This window comes from Camelina sativa, chromosome 12 (assembly GCF_000633955.1).
Source record: "Camelina sativa cultivar DH55 chromosome 12, Cs, whole genome shotgun sequence".
Taxonomy (NCBI): Eukaryota; Viridiplantae; Streptophyta; class Magnoliopsida; order Brassicales; family Brassicaceae; genus Camelina; species Camelina sativa.
In genome coordinates this window covers 7,573,155-7,588,149 of record NC_025696.1, presented here as the reverse complement: position 1 = coordinate 7,588,149, position 14,995 = coordinate 7,573,155, and the positions used below count along the sequence as shown (strand labels likewise).

The following is a 14,995-nucleotide window of genomic DNA, read 5'->3' as shown; positions in this document are numbered from 1 at the left end:
AAATGGATTTTTTTTGCTTAGGTTTGAAGAATGCAGGAGGCAGAGAAGGAGGAGAAGATAACCGTTGGCCTATAAAAACCTAACAACCTTAGTTTTTGTCTTTGAAGCAATACTCCGACAGCAACCGCTGCTTTAACCATTCTCTCGTTCTTTTAGTTACAAAACAACAACAACTCTCCCTCTTTCCCTCTTTCCCTCAACGCAAAGGCCACGAAATCAATTACTTGTTGGGGTTGGGTTGGGTTGGGTCGGGTCGGGTAAACGGGCATCCAAATTTTTTAAGGGTCCCGCCATGGGCCCAACCAATTCGGTTTGCGGCTTTTCCTAATCTTATCTCCTTCGTAACTCCAGCGGGTAAAAACGTTACGGACTGACTCAGTGAGTTTGTGATCGAGTCAAAGACGAGCAGGCCTGGGTAAGAGAGATCTCCCAGAGGGCTTGCATCAAGCTAGTCCTCCACTCCAAGTTCCTTCTCTTGAATCCTCTGGAGATCTCTCTCGTCATGATTTTGAAGGTTTGAAACCCAACTATATGAAGCTTTAGGATCTGATTGACGTGTACATTGAATTACAAATAGAAAGATGATAAATTTGGATCTTCATTGCTTGGAATTGACAGGCAGGGAAGTAACTTCCAGCAGCTGTTAGTGTCCCTTAGGATTTCAATTAGAAAAGATGGAAACTTTTAGCCTTGTTTTGCTTGACTTTGAAACAGTACACTGATGACTTCAGGTAAAAGACTTTTTTTTGTTGCATTATTTAGCTCGAGGTCTAATAAGTATATTGTCAGGGAACTAAAGGTTTGATGATGTTGCGGCTCTGTGGTGGGGTGTGCTATTTCCTCCATGCTCCACTGTGAATATTGTTTTATCAGATTTGCTTGGAGAATGATCAGAGCAAGATGGAGGCAGCAAGCTACTTTTAAAGGTGTCATCAGGGAGTATTTTTTATCAGATTTGCATTTCATCAGAGAAAATAGATGGACCTCGCAGATTTTGATGATCATCCCACAATGTCACCAAGTAAGCGTGATGCATAAATCCGTAAAGCTACACCTTTAATGTACAAGATGGTAGTATCTCATTTCTACTCATTGTCATTCTCTAATTTAATTGCAGGGACTGGCTGAACCCTGCATTCCTCAGCTGTAGAACTGCCAGGCGATGTACCTATGCTCTTCAGTCTTCATCATAATCATCCACGGTTAGCTTTTGAAGACTCTCTTTTTGGAGTTATAGAGTCTGTGTTAAAGTGTTTTCCAGATTCACGATAGAGCAAAAGTGCTCAAAGTACTATACTTTTTTGTCCCAAACTTCTTCTTGTGATCCATTTTTTTAGATCCCTAAACTATGATCTTTGGCTGTTCTTTTATCTTGCAAGATGCCTGTTTGAAAATCCAGGGTCATTTAAATTCGAAATTATTTTTTTACATCGTCACTTAAACTTACAAAGTCTTTACACAATATTATTATTGCTACCAAATCATATGGCAGTAGTTGATCCCTCACCTGCAGGTCTAAGAAAGTCCAGAGAAAATATATGTTCAACTGCAGCAAGGTTTTAGAACACCGGGCAGCCCTTAACTACGATCCCTTTCGCTGTCGGGCAATTTGCCAAAGGGCAATGGTCTGTGTTCTCACTCCCCCACCAATCAGGTAAGCTTATGTTATTATTCTGAAACACAAAGTAAATCAACACTCCCATAATCGCAGTGCCTGCATCAAGAGCTGCAGAGAGGATGTAGTTATGCCTTGCCCACCATCCCTTATACCTCCTGAAGATATAGTAGTTGAATATGAACCCGACAACGAACCACGACCAGTAGTTCACAGCCTTGGCCATTGGCATCATATTAGTCGCTGAGAAGATCAAGGGAATATGAATCTTCTGTATCCACTTCTTCTCCGGGAATTTCCTTGCAAAGAACCAGACCGGGACAGGAGCAAGAAAGCCAATGAGGAAAAACCAGTTCATTCCCGAGTAAATGCCTTTACTTGTGAACATCCTTGCAGGGCCAATGATTCCCCAAATGATCGACGCGTTATAGAACACTTCATCCCCAGGGCAAGTCCACGGACTACTCTTTGGGAGCTTATCTATGTTACAGATGTTCTCGACTGAAGAAAGCAGCCACCATGTGGTTCCGAAGGAGACAGTTGAAGCAACAATAGTCGCAACTAGTTGAACGAGGAACATAGATCTCGGTGGAATCTTCATGTAGTGGCCAAGTTTGAAGTCTCCGACAAAGTACAAGGCTTGAGACATACTCACAGAACCATAAGTCTTAAAAGCCACATTGGTAAGTGGCTTTCCCGGATACAAGAACCCGATGATCAGTTCCGATATAACATTAAGACCCATTTGCTGGTTAGTGGTCGCTAGGATAACTCCGATAGGCAAAGTGAAGGTAAAGGCGATGGCGCAAGCGAGTAAAAGTCCCCACCATGGAAGCTGAAGCTGTTTGCCAAATCCCTCACATGCGTAAAGAGCTAGCACAAAGGAAACAGCGAGAACCGCGACAAACCACCATTGAGGTACTTCTTTATAATTCTTCTTCATCAGTCTTGTATGCACATCTCCAAACTTGTCCTTTGTTGCCAATGTTGCCTTCTTCCACATCCCCCAGATAAACCTTCATGGAAACAACCACAACAACAACGATAAAAGATTTTTCAAGGAAAATGATAAATTGATCTATATTTTGAGATGCAGAGCAGAGAAAAAAGGAAGGATTCTAACTTTCCGTCAAAGAGGGCGACGTGAGAAATGGTTGCGGTAAGGGTACCGAAGCTGAGTCCATAGATCAGAGCAAACAGAATGCTAAGGTAAAGCTTGCTATAGCTTTCGTAAGCAGGAAGATCGATATCGAATGCCTTCTGGTTTAGGATACGAGTGGTGTTGTAACGCTGACCAGTGTGATCAAATGTGTGAGAGGTATAGAAAGGAAACTTCTTTGCTTCGTAAGCGTTGCTCCAGTAGAAGATAGGAAGAATTATGTAGAAGAAGATGACAAATCCGCCAAAGCAATTAGCTATAGCAAAGAACGGTACAGCTAAAGGACTGCCTAAGAAACCTACAACCGTGGACCAATCAAGACCAAATGAGCCAATACCAAGACCGTGCAGCCCTGAACCAATCTGTTGAGCGGTCACAGAGCGGGTCCATATCCAGCAGAAGAAGGAGAGGGATGAGATGGAAGGGAAAAGATAGCCAGGGACTATGTAGTAAGTGAAGCTCACGAAGAAGACTATTAAGAAGAATCTAAGCCTCGTTTGTTTGCCTTCACGCTTCTCCTCCTTCTCATGTAAGGCTCTAATCCATACAATTTGACATACAAAGATTAAAGCAAACAAATTTTATACTATCGTGAAACTTACAAATGTGAATGTTTTAAAAGGAGAAAAAAAACACAAACCTAAAGAGAGAGACTTGAACCAGATTTGCAGGCCACCACATGTAAGGTGAGTCCACTAGGAATTTCCTGAACATACCAGCCCATCCATATCCCAACAACTATATGATTAAAAAAAAAATGTTACTGCACGTTACAAAAAGTTTATTTAATTTTAGACTTACGTATATACATGCATATACCTGAGTGGTTTGCAGAAGCAACATGGCGGCTGTGGGATTAAGATCCCGGTGGTAAAATGCTTTAACGATGGTAATGATGCTGGTCGCATAAACTGCTCCGGCTCCGGTATTAGCGAATATAGTGATCAATACATGTTCCTTCATGTTGAATGGTCCAGGGTTCAACGAACCGAACCAAATTGTACCGAGTAACCGGAATTTCCTTGTTGGTAGAGTCGTGGCCATGAGCTTTCCTAGAGGGAGAGTGACGATCTGAGCCACGACTGAAGATACCATCAGCTGGTTCGAACGGTAACCGAAGAAATTGTTCACGAACGCGAGTACCACGCACGATAACATTCCTAAGAACCATGTTCGGAACGTCAATACAGGCAGAGATGGATCGTCGGTTATCGGCACGGCGAACCGGACTTCTTCTATTGGACTGTCGTTTTCATCCTCCCCTTCTTCTTCATCTGCACCGTCAAAGATGGTTTAATCACAACCGACCAAAAATTACGTAAAAGACATTAATCGTTAGAATTTAGGATATGAATATCCGGAATTATACAAATCAAATTATTTATCAGTTAGGTACTTAGGTTCTGATATAACAGTAAAAAAAAGAATCAAACCACAGCAAACCAAGTTTGATCGGAACAGAGCCGAGAGTTCATTTACCGGCTATGACGATCTTGGACTCAAACGTGTTGTCCGGAGGCTTGGATACTTGGAGAGTGCCTACCATTTTCTATTTTCCTCCAAAAGTAGACGTCGGCTCGATCGGGTGAGAATGACCAGAGAGAGTCCTGGATAACTTGCCGGAGAATTAATGTTCTTGTAAGAAACTTGTGTAAATGTACTTCTATTAAAAGAAGTTTTCTCTGTTTTAGTAAAGATGTTTAAGAGGATGTAGTATTAGATAAAAACTAGACTGTAATTTGTAGTGTGAAGAGTCTAATAATTCTCAAAGAATTTATGTACACTTTATAAATTCAATAACAATTCACTTATAACTTGGAAAAACTTCCAACTTGGGGGTAAAAAAGTAAAATCTTGATTTCGAGTATGAAGGTAGGATTCTGCTTTTAGTATCTTGTTGAAACAGAACAGATACTTTAACTAGCTAAAAGAATTAACAGATACTAAATATAGCAACTGTTAGCATGAAATCACTTACAGTACTATTATAGCAATTTGTAGTATGTACCGTCTATATTGCTTTTTTGTTTTTTTTTTTTCTTTCTTCTTCACTCTATTGCCTTTAATTTGAAAGAAACAAAAGTCACTTCCACGGATGATTAGACGACTTCTGTATACAAGAATAATGAACTTATCAAAAACAGTTTACATACTTTTTCATTCAAAATAAAGATGGGTAGGATATATAGAGAGACTGAGAGAGAGAGTAAATTACAAATCAAAATTGAGCATTCCAATAATGATAACTAAAGTAACGGATGTTGATTTAATTTCATAGAAATAACTAGTTACAGACAATATGGTGATGTAAGAGTTGCAATTTAATTGGCGATCACTTCCAGCAGCTAAAAACAAAATTCTTTACCGAGAGTAACAAAGTCTTATACTACATGTAATAATTGGGTTCGTGTTCGATGAGAATACTCTGATGAAGCACCGCTTAATACATCCCCGAATTTGACTTGGACTCTTTTGTTTTGTGCGTAGGACGCGCGTCAGAACAAATTAGAGGTACTGTTTCGGTCTTGTAGTCTAGTCACAATTGCATTATTGCGTTTGTTTTGATTTTCCAATATCTATCGTTGTTTCCATTATCAACCTGTTATACAAAATGAATGCATGTTTACACTTTTGTTCAAGTTTCTGTTTCTAGCCACTATGGATACACTGTCTGTCTGTCTTATTCAGTCTGTTTCGTGTCAATGTCTATGACATTTTAGGTTGTCAATTTGTAATCAATCAATCACCTGCAAACTTTTATCCCAAACAAATAGAAAAAAAAAAAGCATGCAAAATGATAATTTCCTTACAATTTTGTTCTAACTTTTGATGCTTGTTCAAAAAAAAAAAAAAGGAATCTAAAATTTACCAAAATAAAATTCGCATTCAGCGTTCAAAATTGAGTGTAGAAAATTACGTGATTTCAGTTTTTATTATACATCAACTTTAATTACTCATGCATGGGGGTACGTATATATAATTTGTTCAGTGAGTTAAATATATTTAATTTCTAGGCCTAGAGATGATTGATTGGTATTAAATAGATCAAAGAAAAACTATAAACTTAGCTCTTCATAATAGATCAAGATCTTCTGTTAATTATGATAATTATCTTCTAATGTTCTGTACACACGATTCTAATTCTAATAGTTAAAATGATTACTTTTTGAGAGGTTAAAAAATATTTTGACACATTTACGTAAGAACATATATGTTCTTAGATGTCGTATGATTTGGTTTAATAATCATCAATTGAGTGATTCTTTAGAAATCTACAAGTAGTATACTACTCACATATATTAACACACTCAAACCATTAATTATCAACATAAATCAGACACGAGTAAAATAATAATTAACACAAAGTATTGGGCCATCAAATTTCTAGTAGATTCGAGTACGGCCCATTAGCTAGTTTCAGTCAGCCCATTAACGTTGTTCAGTCTCCGGGTAAGTTAGTTAGTTTCCTCGACTAGCTCTACCTCCATCTTCATCTTCTACCTCTGCACTTCTGCTAAAACCCTCGCCGCGTTAAACCCTAATTTGTAATAAACTAATTCCATGGCTGCTCTTACGCGTAACAAGAAGAATAGGACAAATTCACAGACCCCTCCACTGAATAAGCGGACCAAGTCGTCTCCAATGAAGAAGCCGGCGAAATCTCAGAAGCCTCCGTTGAAGAAGCAGAGGAGATGTATCCCGGAGGAGAAGCCTGAAGTTTCTACAGATGAGGAAGAAGAAGAGGAAATTGAACAGTCCAATCAAGGAGATGAAGGGTCTGAATCAGGTTCTGACTTTTTCTCAGATAGTGATGGTGAAGAAGGAAACGATGATGATGATGCAGAGCTCTTGGGTGGCGACTTGCTTGATGGTAGCGATGACGAGGAGGGAACTTTGGGTTCTGATTTGGATTCTGACTCTGATGAATCCGATATTGAGGTAAAATCTAGAGCTATTGATAAAAAACGTAAAAAGGAGGAAAAAGATGCAAAAGATGAATTCACAATGAACATTAAGGAACAGCCTGATGAGTTTCAGCTACCAACCAAAAAGGTGACATTAAGGAACATTAAGGAACCGCTTTGTTATGATTTTGTTCATTTTCTTGCTCTCTTAGAAAATGATACAAATTTACTAGTTTTCTAATCTTTGGTTTGGCACTACATTGTTTAGGAACTTGAAGCAGAGGCACGTGGGCCACCAGATCTTCCTAGCTTGCAAATAAGGATTAGAGAGAGTGAGTAACATTTTCAAGTTTTATTCCTTGTGGAGGTTCTTCTTGGTGTAATGTTATTATTAGGATTGTTTCGGATCTCCTAAGGAATGATCCTCTTAATTCTTAGTTTAATGGCTCTATTATATGTTTCAGTTGTTAGAGTGCTGTCGAATTTTAAGGATTTGAGGCCAGATGGAGCCAAGAGGACAGATTATGTTGACCAGCTTAAAGCTGATCTTTGTTCTTGTTATGGCTATAATGAGTTCCTTATTGGAACTTTGATTGAGGTTATTCCCTAGTCTCAGTATCTGACTTTTCTCTTTACGCTCGCTTTGGTCTAAAGTTACGTGGAGGAATTATGTTACTTATATATATTATGTTCTCTCTTGACAGATGTTTCCTGTTGTTGAACTCATGGAACTAATTGAAGCTTTTGAAAAGAAAAGGCCTACCTCTATACGTACCAACACTCTTAAGGTGAAGTTTGTTTTTGCTTTGGAGTGTATAGAAATAAGTGTTCTTTGCTGTCGAGGTATATAATTTATGTTGATGTTTGTTTTGGTTAAGACTCGGAGACGGGATCTGGCTGATGTACTTTTGAACAGAGGAGTTAATCTAGACCCATTAAGCAAGTGGTCAAAAGTAAGTAGTGTTTGCAGATTGTCTTCCATTTAATATGTGTAAACATTTTTGTGGACCATCCGTAGTTGATTGATTCTGGCGTTATATTTGTAGGTTGGACTTATCGTTTATGATTCACAAGTTCCGATTGGTGCAACTCCTGAATATTTGGCTGGTTTCTATATGGTAATTGATTTTTGGATGTTTTGTTACGTACAGCTCACACTTTATGTGTATTCGTAATTGTTTACTTAAGTATGTTCTTGGTACATATTCAGTTGCAAAGTGCTAGTTCCTTCTTGCCGGTGATGGCCCTTGCTCCTCAAGAAAAAGAGCGAGTTGTGGACATGGCGTAAGTAATTATATTTACAGAAATGCACTATATTTGTGTCGTAGATGACCATATGATGACAAGCATTACCATAGGTTGATATTCAAGTGTTGCTAATGATACATATCGTACTATCATGTGTTATAGATCATGTGCTATTGATGCAAAGTGTTGTCAAAACGAGAAAGCCAATTTTGATTGTCCCGTGATGTGAGACATATGCAACTAGTTGTATATTGTGGTATCTATAACAAGTTTTTATACTACTGCAGTGCGGCACCTGGTGGTAAAACGACTTATGTTGCTGCACTAATGAAGAATACAGGTATGCATTCATTGGTTCCTGGTTCTTTGTTCCTCCAGCTCCACAGTTATAGTCAGATATCCTAATGCTATAATGATTATATAACCAGGCATAATATATGCGAACGAGATGAAAGTACCTAGGCTTAAGTCACTTTGTGCCAATCTGCATCGCATGGGAGTGACAAATACCATAGTTTGTAACTATGACGGAAGAGAGGTTAGCTTCTTGAACCTTTCTATTGACAATACATGCTAGAGGATGTTAAATTTGCAAATTGGTTGTAAAAGACAGTAACTAATTCTAAAAGACAGTTTCTCTGTTATTCCCTTGCATTTTTTGTTTATCTTATCTTTTTTTGCCTTTCAGCTATCCAAGGTTTTAGGTCAGAACTCGGTTGATAGAGTATTGCTGGATGCTCCTTGCAGTGGAACTGGAGTAAGAAATTTTGGACCCGACCCTCTTATAGTCTTTTAAATGAATTTTCTGTTCATAGTTTGATATCGACTTCTACATAATGCAGGTTATATCAAAAGATGAATCGGTTAAAACTTCCAAAAGTGCTGATGACATAAATAAATTTGCTCATTTGCAAAAGGTATGTTGTTGTCTTGAACAAAGTAAACTAAAAACATTCCCTGCATCGAAAACAAATATATAAAGATGAAAAATAGTATGAACGCTTCTTACACCCTCTTTATGCGAAAAGATCAAGAAGGACGCATGTGGTTTGTAATGCTAACCTACATATTTTTCTTTGTGCATAGCAACTTATACTGAGTGCGATTGATTTGGTAGACGCCAATTCCAAAACTGGTGGATATATTGTTTATTCAACATGCTCCATTATGATTCCCGAGGTTGGTTAACCATACTTTTTCTGTTCCACTTTTGTTTTTTCAGTCGTCTTTCATGTTTTGTCACTATTTTCATTTGTACACAAATTATGCAGAACGAAGCTGTTATCGATTATGCCCTTAAAAAGAGGGATGTTAAAGTCGTTCCATGTGGACTTGATTTTGGCCAACCAGGGTAATATACAATTTTATCTGCATAGGAAATTTCATGATTCTTCTTCTGAACACATGCTTTGCTGCATGTAATCAGATTTAGCAGTTTTAGAGAACAGCGGTTCCACCCTTCTGTAGAGAAGACTAGACGTTTCTATCCCCACGTACACAACATGGACGGATTCTTTGTTGCAAAGGTATGTATACTTTGGTTATAGCCTATGAATAGTTTCCCTGCGAGAGATCCAACCATTTGATGCGGATGGACGAAAATATGTCTTATGATGTATCAATAGTGATTTAAATGATGAGGTATTTTACTCTTCCTTTTTGGTTCTGCAGCTGAAGAAGATGAGCAATGCAATGCAGCCTACAGAAACTGATAAGCCAGTTGAAACAATGGGGAAAGCTCAGGTGTCGTCTAGCGATGATGATGAAGAGGCTGAGGCCATTGAGGAGTTGAAGAAACCTTCTGTTGCAAATGGGCAACCCAAGCGAGAGAGTAACACAAAAGAATACAAGAACAGACAAAAATTTCCAAGGTCAAAGGAGACTCACAAAGGCAAAAGGAATACAAGCATAAAAAGCGAAAGTGGTTGTGGTACTGTGGAAGAACCAAGGAAGCAAAAGAAGAAGAGATCACAAGGGAAGAATGAAATTGCTCAAGCTAGGTAAAAGATCATTCACTGTTTCCTTGACAGATAAAAGAGAATACCTTCTTAAGTAAATTGTTGTATCATACGTCCATTTGTTCATAATGTTTGAATATGTTACAGGGAAGAGAAAAGAAATGCCATGAGAGAGAATGCTATGGACAGGCCAAAGCACAGAAAATAAGATTAGGTTCGGGTTGCATCTTGGATAACAACTCAAAGAGGGAGAATCTTTCGGTGTTATAGTCACGGTGAAGTACACAAGAAAGGAGAGGCTTCAATGGCTGAGGGTAAGGTTACCGTTGCAGTATACAACAATGGCTTTGTAATTTTTGACTAGTTACCAAGTAAACACCAAAACAGCTAGAAACTATGGGAAAGACAGAGTAACACTCACATGGATAAGTTTCTTTTGTTGTTGTTTTTTTTTTTCTCCTTGTTTTCAATGTGGAGTTGTAAATTAATTGAAGGGAAAATGAGGTCTTAAAATGGCAAAGTGTTTGAAAGGCTATCAATTTTTCAGATCAGTGCCAACTCTTCAAATTAAATTTGGAGGGTGGGGGCCATGATGTTACAACATAAAAATATAAATTTATCTGGTGACAAATTAAGGGAATTGGGAGTAAGTGAGCTGTTAATTGTTAGGGAGGGATGTGAAGGTTTTCTGAAGTGGGACTTTTGTGTTCGGAGAAACATGACAATCCGCCAATCAATTTCTTCATCCATCATTGTCAGAATTATCTCTCTGTTGGGGACCTTTACATTTACTTCTCTCACACTAATCTTCTTGTTTCTATTTTTAGCTTTTCAGCACATATTATATACTGCTGCACACACACTCACATGCATTATATATACCCATCGTATAATTTGCTGTTATGCACTTTATATAAATTAAGATTTGGATATTCCAAAATCCGGTAAAAGAGTATAGAAAAGAGATTCCTTTGCAGGACCCGACCAAAAGATACATCTTTTAAAAAGCAATTAGTTAATCTACCATTCTTGCTACTTAACAAATTGGTAAAGTAATTTGAGGACTATAGTATTACTGATGTCGATTCAAACAAGAACAAAGAGTTAACTACTAGTACTTAATGAAATAACCAGTCTCAATAAAGCCATTGAAAATACTGCCCTCTATGCATCGGAAATAATCATCATTACTATTATTGCAAATTACAAGGCATGAGGCATCATTGAAAGCTTTGGCCTTTTTTTCTTTTTCTTTCTTAATCGAAAGCTTTGTCTAATTGTGTCTTCCAGTTGTGAGAAAAGCCCTAAAAAAAGTCGAAAACTTTAACTCTCAATTCTCTCACTCTCTGATTCATTTCTCTCTCTCTATCTTCGTTTCCATGGAAGGAAGGTGATGAGTTCATCAAATCCCTCTCTCTCTCTTTAGTATTTTACTGATACATGATGATGAAAAAGTCATCTCTTTCCTTTTTTGGCATATCATCATCCCTTTTCTTCTTTCTCTGCCTAACTCCTGAACCTCAAAGATCTTTTCTCTCCCAAAGCTCTTCTTAATTAAAGGTATCGTTTTTGTGTATATTTCTCCCCTATTTATTATCTTCTTCATCTTCTTTTTTTGTTTTTTTGTTTTGTTTTGTTTCTGTGGGTCTGCATAGATCCAGAAGAGCTTTGCTTGATTGTTCTTACATTTCTGAGATCTGTTAAAAAGGTAAAGACTTTGCATGAAATCTATGAGTAGGGGTTTATGCTAATTTATTGGTAATTGGAGAGTCAGAGAGTCTGAATTGTGTATCCCTGATGTAGAAATGGTGGATTACTTTTGAGTTGAGTAAGTGTCTGTTTGTTTACTCAATTACTTGGGAGCTCGAGATCCGTAACTTGTTTCTTTCGACATGCTTTCTATATGGAAACTATAATTTTCTATCTTAATTTGATGGATAAACGCTTTGATCTTGTGATTCCAACATGAATCCCTTGGTAATGATTGAGCTTTGTGTTTATCTGCTCAGCTCTGTGGTAAAGGATGTTTTTTGATTACGAGGAGAGAGTGATAAGAGCTCTTGATTGTGGTTTTATAAAAGAGCTCAAAATTTATGTAATCTGTATCTGTTGTGTTTTCTGGTTATTTTTATTCTATAGGTAGTCTTTCCTCTATATGACCCAATGGTATAACTGTTTTTGTTTTGCGAGTTTTCTTTTGAGATTTAAGTAACGGACCACTATGTTTTGTTCAATGCAGAGCTCAGGACACTATCTGAGGGGATCGGTGACAGGACGATAACTGGAGTTAAGAGCAGTTTCTTAAAATCTTGGGTGTTAAGTAGATAGGTTCCGTTTGATGGCCTCAAAGTCTGGTTCTGGAGTTCTCCCAGAAAATAATAAGCAAACCTTGGAAACATCAGTTTCCAATTCCAGTCAAAGTGTCTCAGTCAGCACATTGGCAGATCAAGTATCTTCGACTTTGTCTTTTGCTCCAAGCAGTAACAGTAAAACTGTTGGTGAAGTTAAACTTAGTGAGCAGTCTGGTCCTGCTGAGAGCGGAAAGAGTAACACATATAGACCAAGCACAAGTAGTGATATCAGTGATGAGAGCACATGTAGCAGCTTAAGTAACAACAACAAGCCTCACAAAGCGAATGACGTGAGATGGGAAGCAATACAAGCTGTCCGAACGAAACATGGTATTTTGGGTTTGAACCATTTTAGGCTCTTGAAGAGGTTAGGGTGTGGGGACATCGGAACTGTTCATCTTGCTGAGTTGCACGGAACACGGTGTTATTTTGCAATGAAGGTTATGGACAAAGGGGCTTTGGCTAGTCGTAAAAAGCTTCTTAGAGCTCAGACCGAGAGAGAGATATTGCAATGTCTTGACCACCCTTTTCTCCCAACTTTGTATAGTCATTTTGAGACTGATAAGTTCTCATGTTTGGTTATGGAGTTCTGTCCTGGAGGTGACTTGCATACCCTTCGACAAAGACAGCCCGGGAAGCGATTCTCGGAACAAGCAGCAAAGTAGGAGTTTTTTTTTGAACCAGAATCAATTTAGTGCTGTGTCCTTGATCCCTCTTTTGTGATAAATCATATTGGTTTTTTTACTTTTCTTCCAGGTTTTATGTAGCGGAAGTACTTCTTGCTATGGAATATCTTCATATGCTTGGGATCATTTACCGCGATCTTAAGCCAGAGAATGTTCTTGTGAGAGAAGATGGACATGTTATGCTCTCTGACTTCGACCTCTCTTTGAGGTGTACTGTTAGCCCCACAGTGGTTAGATCAACTGCTCTCGTGTCTGAAGGGCAAAGGAACTCAGGTTATTGTGCTCAGCCCGCCTGCGTCCAACAGCCATCTTGCATTTCCGCTCCTACAACATGCTTTTCTCCTCGATTTTTCTCAAGTAAATCCAAGAAAGACAAGAAGATGAAAAATGAAACTGGAAACCAGGTTAGTCCGTTGCCTGAGCTCATTGCTGAGCCTACAAGCGCTCGTTCAATGTCATTTGTTGGCACACATGAGTACTTAGCTCCTGAGATCATCAAAGGTGAAGGGCATGGGAGTGCAGTTGATTGGTGGACTTTTGGAATCTTTCTGTACGAGCTATTGTTTGGTAAAACCCCGTTTAAGGGATCTGGAAACCGAGCAACACTCTTCAATGTTGTGGGTCAGCCTCTGCGTTTCCCTGAATCTCCAGTTGTCAGTTTTGCTGCTAGGGATTTGATTAGGAGTCTGCTTGTGAAGGAGCCTCAGCATAGATTAGCGTATAAGCGTGGTGCAACTGAGATGAAGCAACATCCTTTCTTCGAAGGAGTGAATTGGGCATTGGTTCGATGCGCCAGCCCACCAGAGATACCGAAACCCGTTGATCTTGAGAGTGCTCCTGCTACTCCAGCAGCAGCCACATCTACCAGTGTCAAGACTGACCAGAGTTATCTGGAGTTTGATTTCTTTTGAGAACTTTCAGCAAGGAAACTGCCAATAGATTATATCAAATTGTTCTCTGCAATCTTCAAACCCGTTTAGTAATTTAAAAATGTGATAACTATTCAATTCTTTGTCGATGCCATTCTTGGAAAATTGTGAATCATGCTGAAAGTCCTACGCCTTTTTTCATACATGGAACGTCCGATTGCGGAAAGCTGGTCTAAGAATCATAAGAAGTAGGAGCACATAAATAACGTTTTAACATGGTTTGTCCTCTTTGAACCCGAAGAGGGAATGAAGTTTTAAAGCTAACCATAATAACCTTCTTTGTTGGATGTCCCAAAGCCACATCACAAAACCCCAACAGTTTTTCTTTGATGCATTTTCACAAAACCCCCCAACATTTTCTTCTGCAAATAACAGACTCCCACAACTATATATGAAAAAGTCCATAAGATAAACGATCTTTATGTGATGTTACACCCAATTTCCATCCCAAATGAAACCAGAGAACCAATGGGCCGATTGATTAGGCATGTTTTTTTTAGCTTCTTCTTTCTGTTGGGAATTATTTAGGAAAATTGTCAAATACAAAACTTACAATTTAAACGTTAAATAAACAATTACAAGATATTAGTTCTCTTCGGCTGAGCTCATTACAGAGCCTACAAGGCTACAAGCGCTCGTTCAGTGTCATCTCTTGGCACACATGAAGGTGAAGGGCACTACAATGCGGTTGATTGGTGTGGTGGACTTTTGGAATCTGCAAATCAATCCGTTTTAGTATTTTGAAAATGTGATGAATTATTTAATTCTTTGGCAATGCCATTCTTGGAAACTTCTGAATCACTCTTGAGACCAAAGAAGCTGAAAGTCCCTAACCGTTTCTTTCATAAATCTAAACTCAGACTGCGGGTAGCTGTTCTGATTTAGAATCATGACAAGTAGGATAGGAGCACATAAGTTACATATTATCAAACAGTTTTAACATGGATCGTCCTTTCAAGGGGAAATGTAGTCTGAAAAGCTGAAACAAGAACATAATCATCTTAGGGCTAACATATTTCTTCATTACAACTGTTTGTAGCAAGTATAAGCAACAGCCACAGAAGCAGCAGCGCAGACAACAGCAAGGGCTGCATATGTATCTTCTCGCTCCCAGCTCTCTAGCCATGTTGGTATTCCACAAACC

General features: G+C 38.5%; 4 protein-coding genes and 1 long non-coding RNA gene across 6 annotated transcripts in view; 3 read left to right on the top strand and 2 right to left on the bottom strand.

Moving 5' to 3' along the window:
- LOC104730738 lies at positions 119–1,606 on the top strand. Its single transcript, XR_758511.2, has 5 exons — positions 119–514; positions 619–731; positions 874–1,021; positions 1,118–1,202; positions 1,514–1,606. It is a non-coding gene; the product is annotated as an uncharacterized LOC104730738 (long non-coding RNA).
- LOC104730739 (oligopeptide transporter 5-like) lies at positions 1,387–4,926 on the bottom strand. The gene is made up of 6 exons (XM_010449942.2): positions 4,753–4,926; positions 4,254–4,381; positions 3,594–4,048; positions 3,415–3,512; positions 2,739–3,311; positions 1,387–2,631 (listed from the first exon to the last, which is right to left on the bottom strand). The coding sequence occupies exons 2-6, from the start codon at positions 4,318–4,320 to the stop codon at positions 1,560–1,562; spliced, it is 2,265 nt and encodes a 754-aa protein (XP_010448244.1). The 5' UTR covers positions 4,321–4,381; positions 4,753–4,926; the 3' UTR covers positions 1,387–1,559.
- LOC104730735 (25S rRNA (cytosine-C(5))-methyltransferase nop2-like) lies at positions 6,256–10,420 on the top strand. The gene is made up of 16 exons (XM_010449941.2): positions 6,256–6,827; positions 6,948–7,011; positions 7,144–7,277; positions 7,384–7,467; positions 7,558–7,632; positions 7,726–7,797; positions 7,890–7,963; positions 8,215–8,267; positions 8,356–8,465; positions 8,616–8,684; positions 8,770–8,844; positions 9,014–9,106; positions 9,199–9,278; positions 9,354–9,453; positions 9,599–9,927; positions 10,033–10,420. The coding sequence occupies exons 1-16, from the start codon at positions 6,336–6,338 to the stop codon at positions 10,091–10,093; spliced, it is 1,965 nt and encodes a 654-aa protein (XP_010448243.1). The 5' UTR covers positions 6,256–6,335; the 3' UTR covers positions 10,094–10,420.
- Positions 11,068–13,932, top strand: LOC104730734 (serine/threonine-protein kinase D6PKL1). Of its 2 annotated transcripts, none has more exons than XM_010449939.2 (3): positions 11,068–11,445; positions 12,125–12,897; positions 12,993–13,932. In XM_010449939.2, the coding sequence occupies exons 2-3, from the start codon at positions 12,224–12,226 to the stop codon at positions 13,831–13,833; spliced, it is 1,515 nt and encodes a 504-aa protein (XP_010448241.1). In that variant the 5' UTR covers positions 11,068–11,445; positions 12,125–12,223; the 3' UTR covers positions 13,834–13,932. The 2 variants fall into 2 exon arrangements, with proteins under 2 accessions (XP_010448241.1, XP_010448242.1); XM_010449940.2 differs by lacking the exon at positions 11,068–11,445 and adding an exon at positions 11,541–11,593.
- The window catches only part of LOC104730732, a 4,242-nt gene continuing 3,915 nt past the window's right edge, over positions 14,669–14,995 (bottom strand). The window contains exon 6 of the mRNA XM_019233345.1: positions 14,669–14,951. Coding sequence (XP_019088890.1) covers positions 14,875–14,951 — 77 coding nt within the window. The 3' untranslated portion in view covers positions 14,669–14,874. The remainder of the gene's footprint in view (positions 14,952–14,995) is intronic.

What these genes read in the sequence shown, in the direction of transcription:
- LOC104730739 (XM_010449942.2), bottom strand. Translation starts at nt 4,320, where the DNA reads ATGGTAGGCACTCTCCAAGTATCCAAGCCTCCGGACAACACGTTTGAG. An exon ending in TGCTTCTGCAAACCACTCAG is followed by an intron (nt 3,513 to 3,593) that starts GTATATGCATGT and finishes TTAATCATATAG; the next exon opens with TTGTTGGGATATGGATGGGC. An exon ending in GTTCAAGTCTCTCTCTTTAG is followed by an intron (nt 3,312 to 3,414) that starts GTTTGTGTTTTT and finishes TGTATGGATTAG; the next exon opens with AGCCTTACATGAGAAGGAGG.
- LOC104730735 (XM_010449941.2), top strand. Translation starts at nt 6,336, where the DNA reads ATGGCTGCTCTTACGCGTAACAAGAAGAATAGGACAAATTCACAGACC. An exon ending in TTATTGGAACTTTGATTGAG is followed by an intron (nt 7,278 to 7,383) that starts GTTATTCCCTAG and finishes CTCTCTTGACAG; the next exon opens with ATGTTTCCTGTTGTTGAACT. An exon ending in CTTGATTTTGGCCAACCAGG is followed by an intron (nt 9,279 to 9,353) that starts GTAATATACAAT and finishes GCATGTAATCAG; the next exon opens with ATTTAGCAGTTTTAGAGAAC.
- LOC104730734 (XM_010449939.2), top strand. Translation starts at nt 12,224, where the DNA reads ATGGCCTCAAAGTCTGGTTCTGGAGTTCTCCCAGAAAATAATAAGCAA. An exon ending in TTCTCGGAACAAGCAGCAAA is followed by an intron (nt 12,898 to 12,992) that starts GTAGGAGTTTTT and finishes CTTTTCTTCCAG; the next exon opens with GTTTTATGTAGCGGAAGTAC.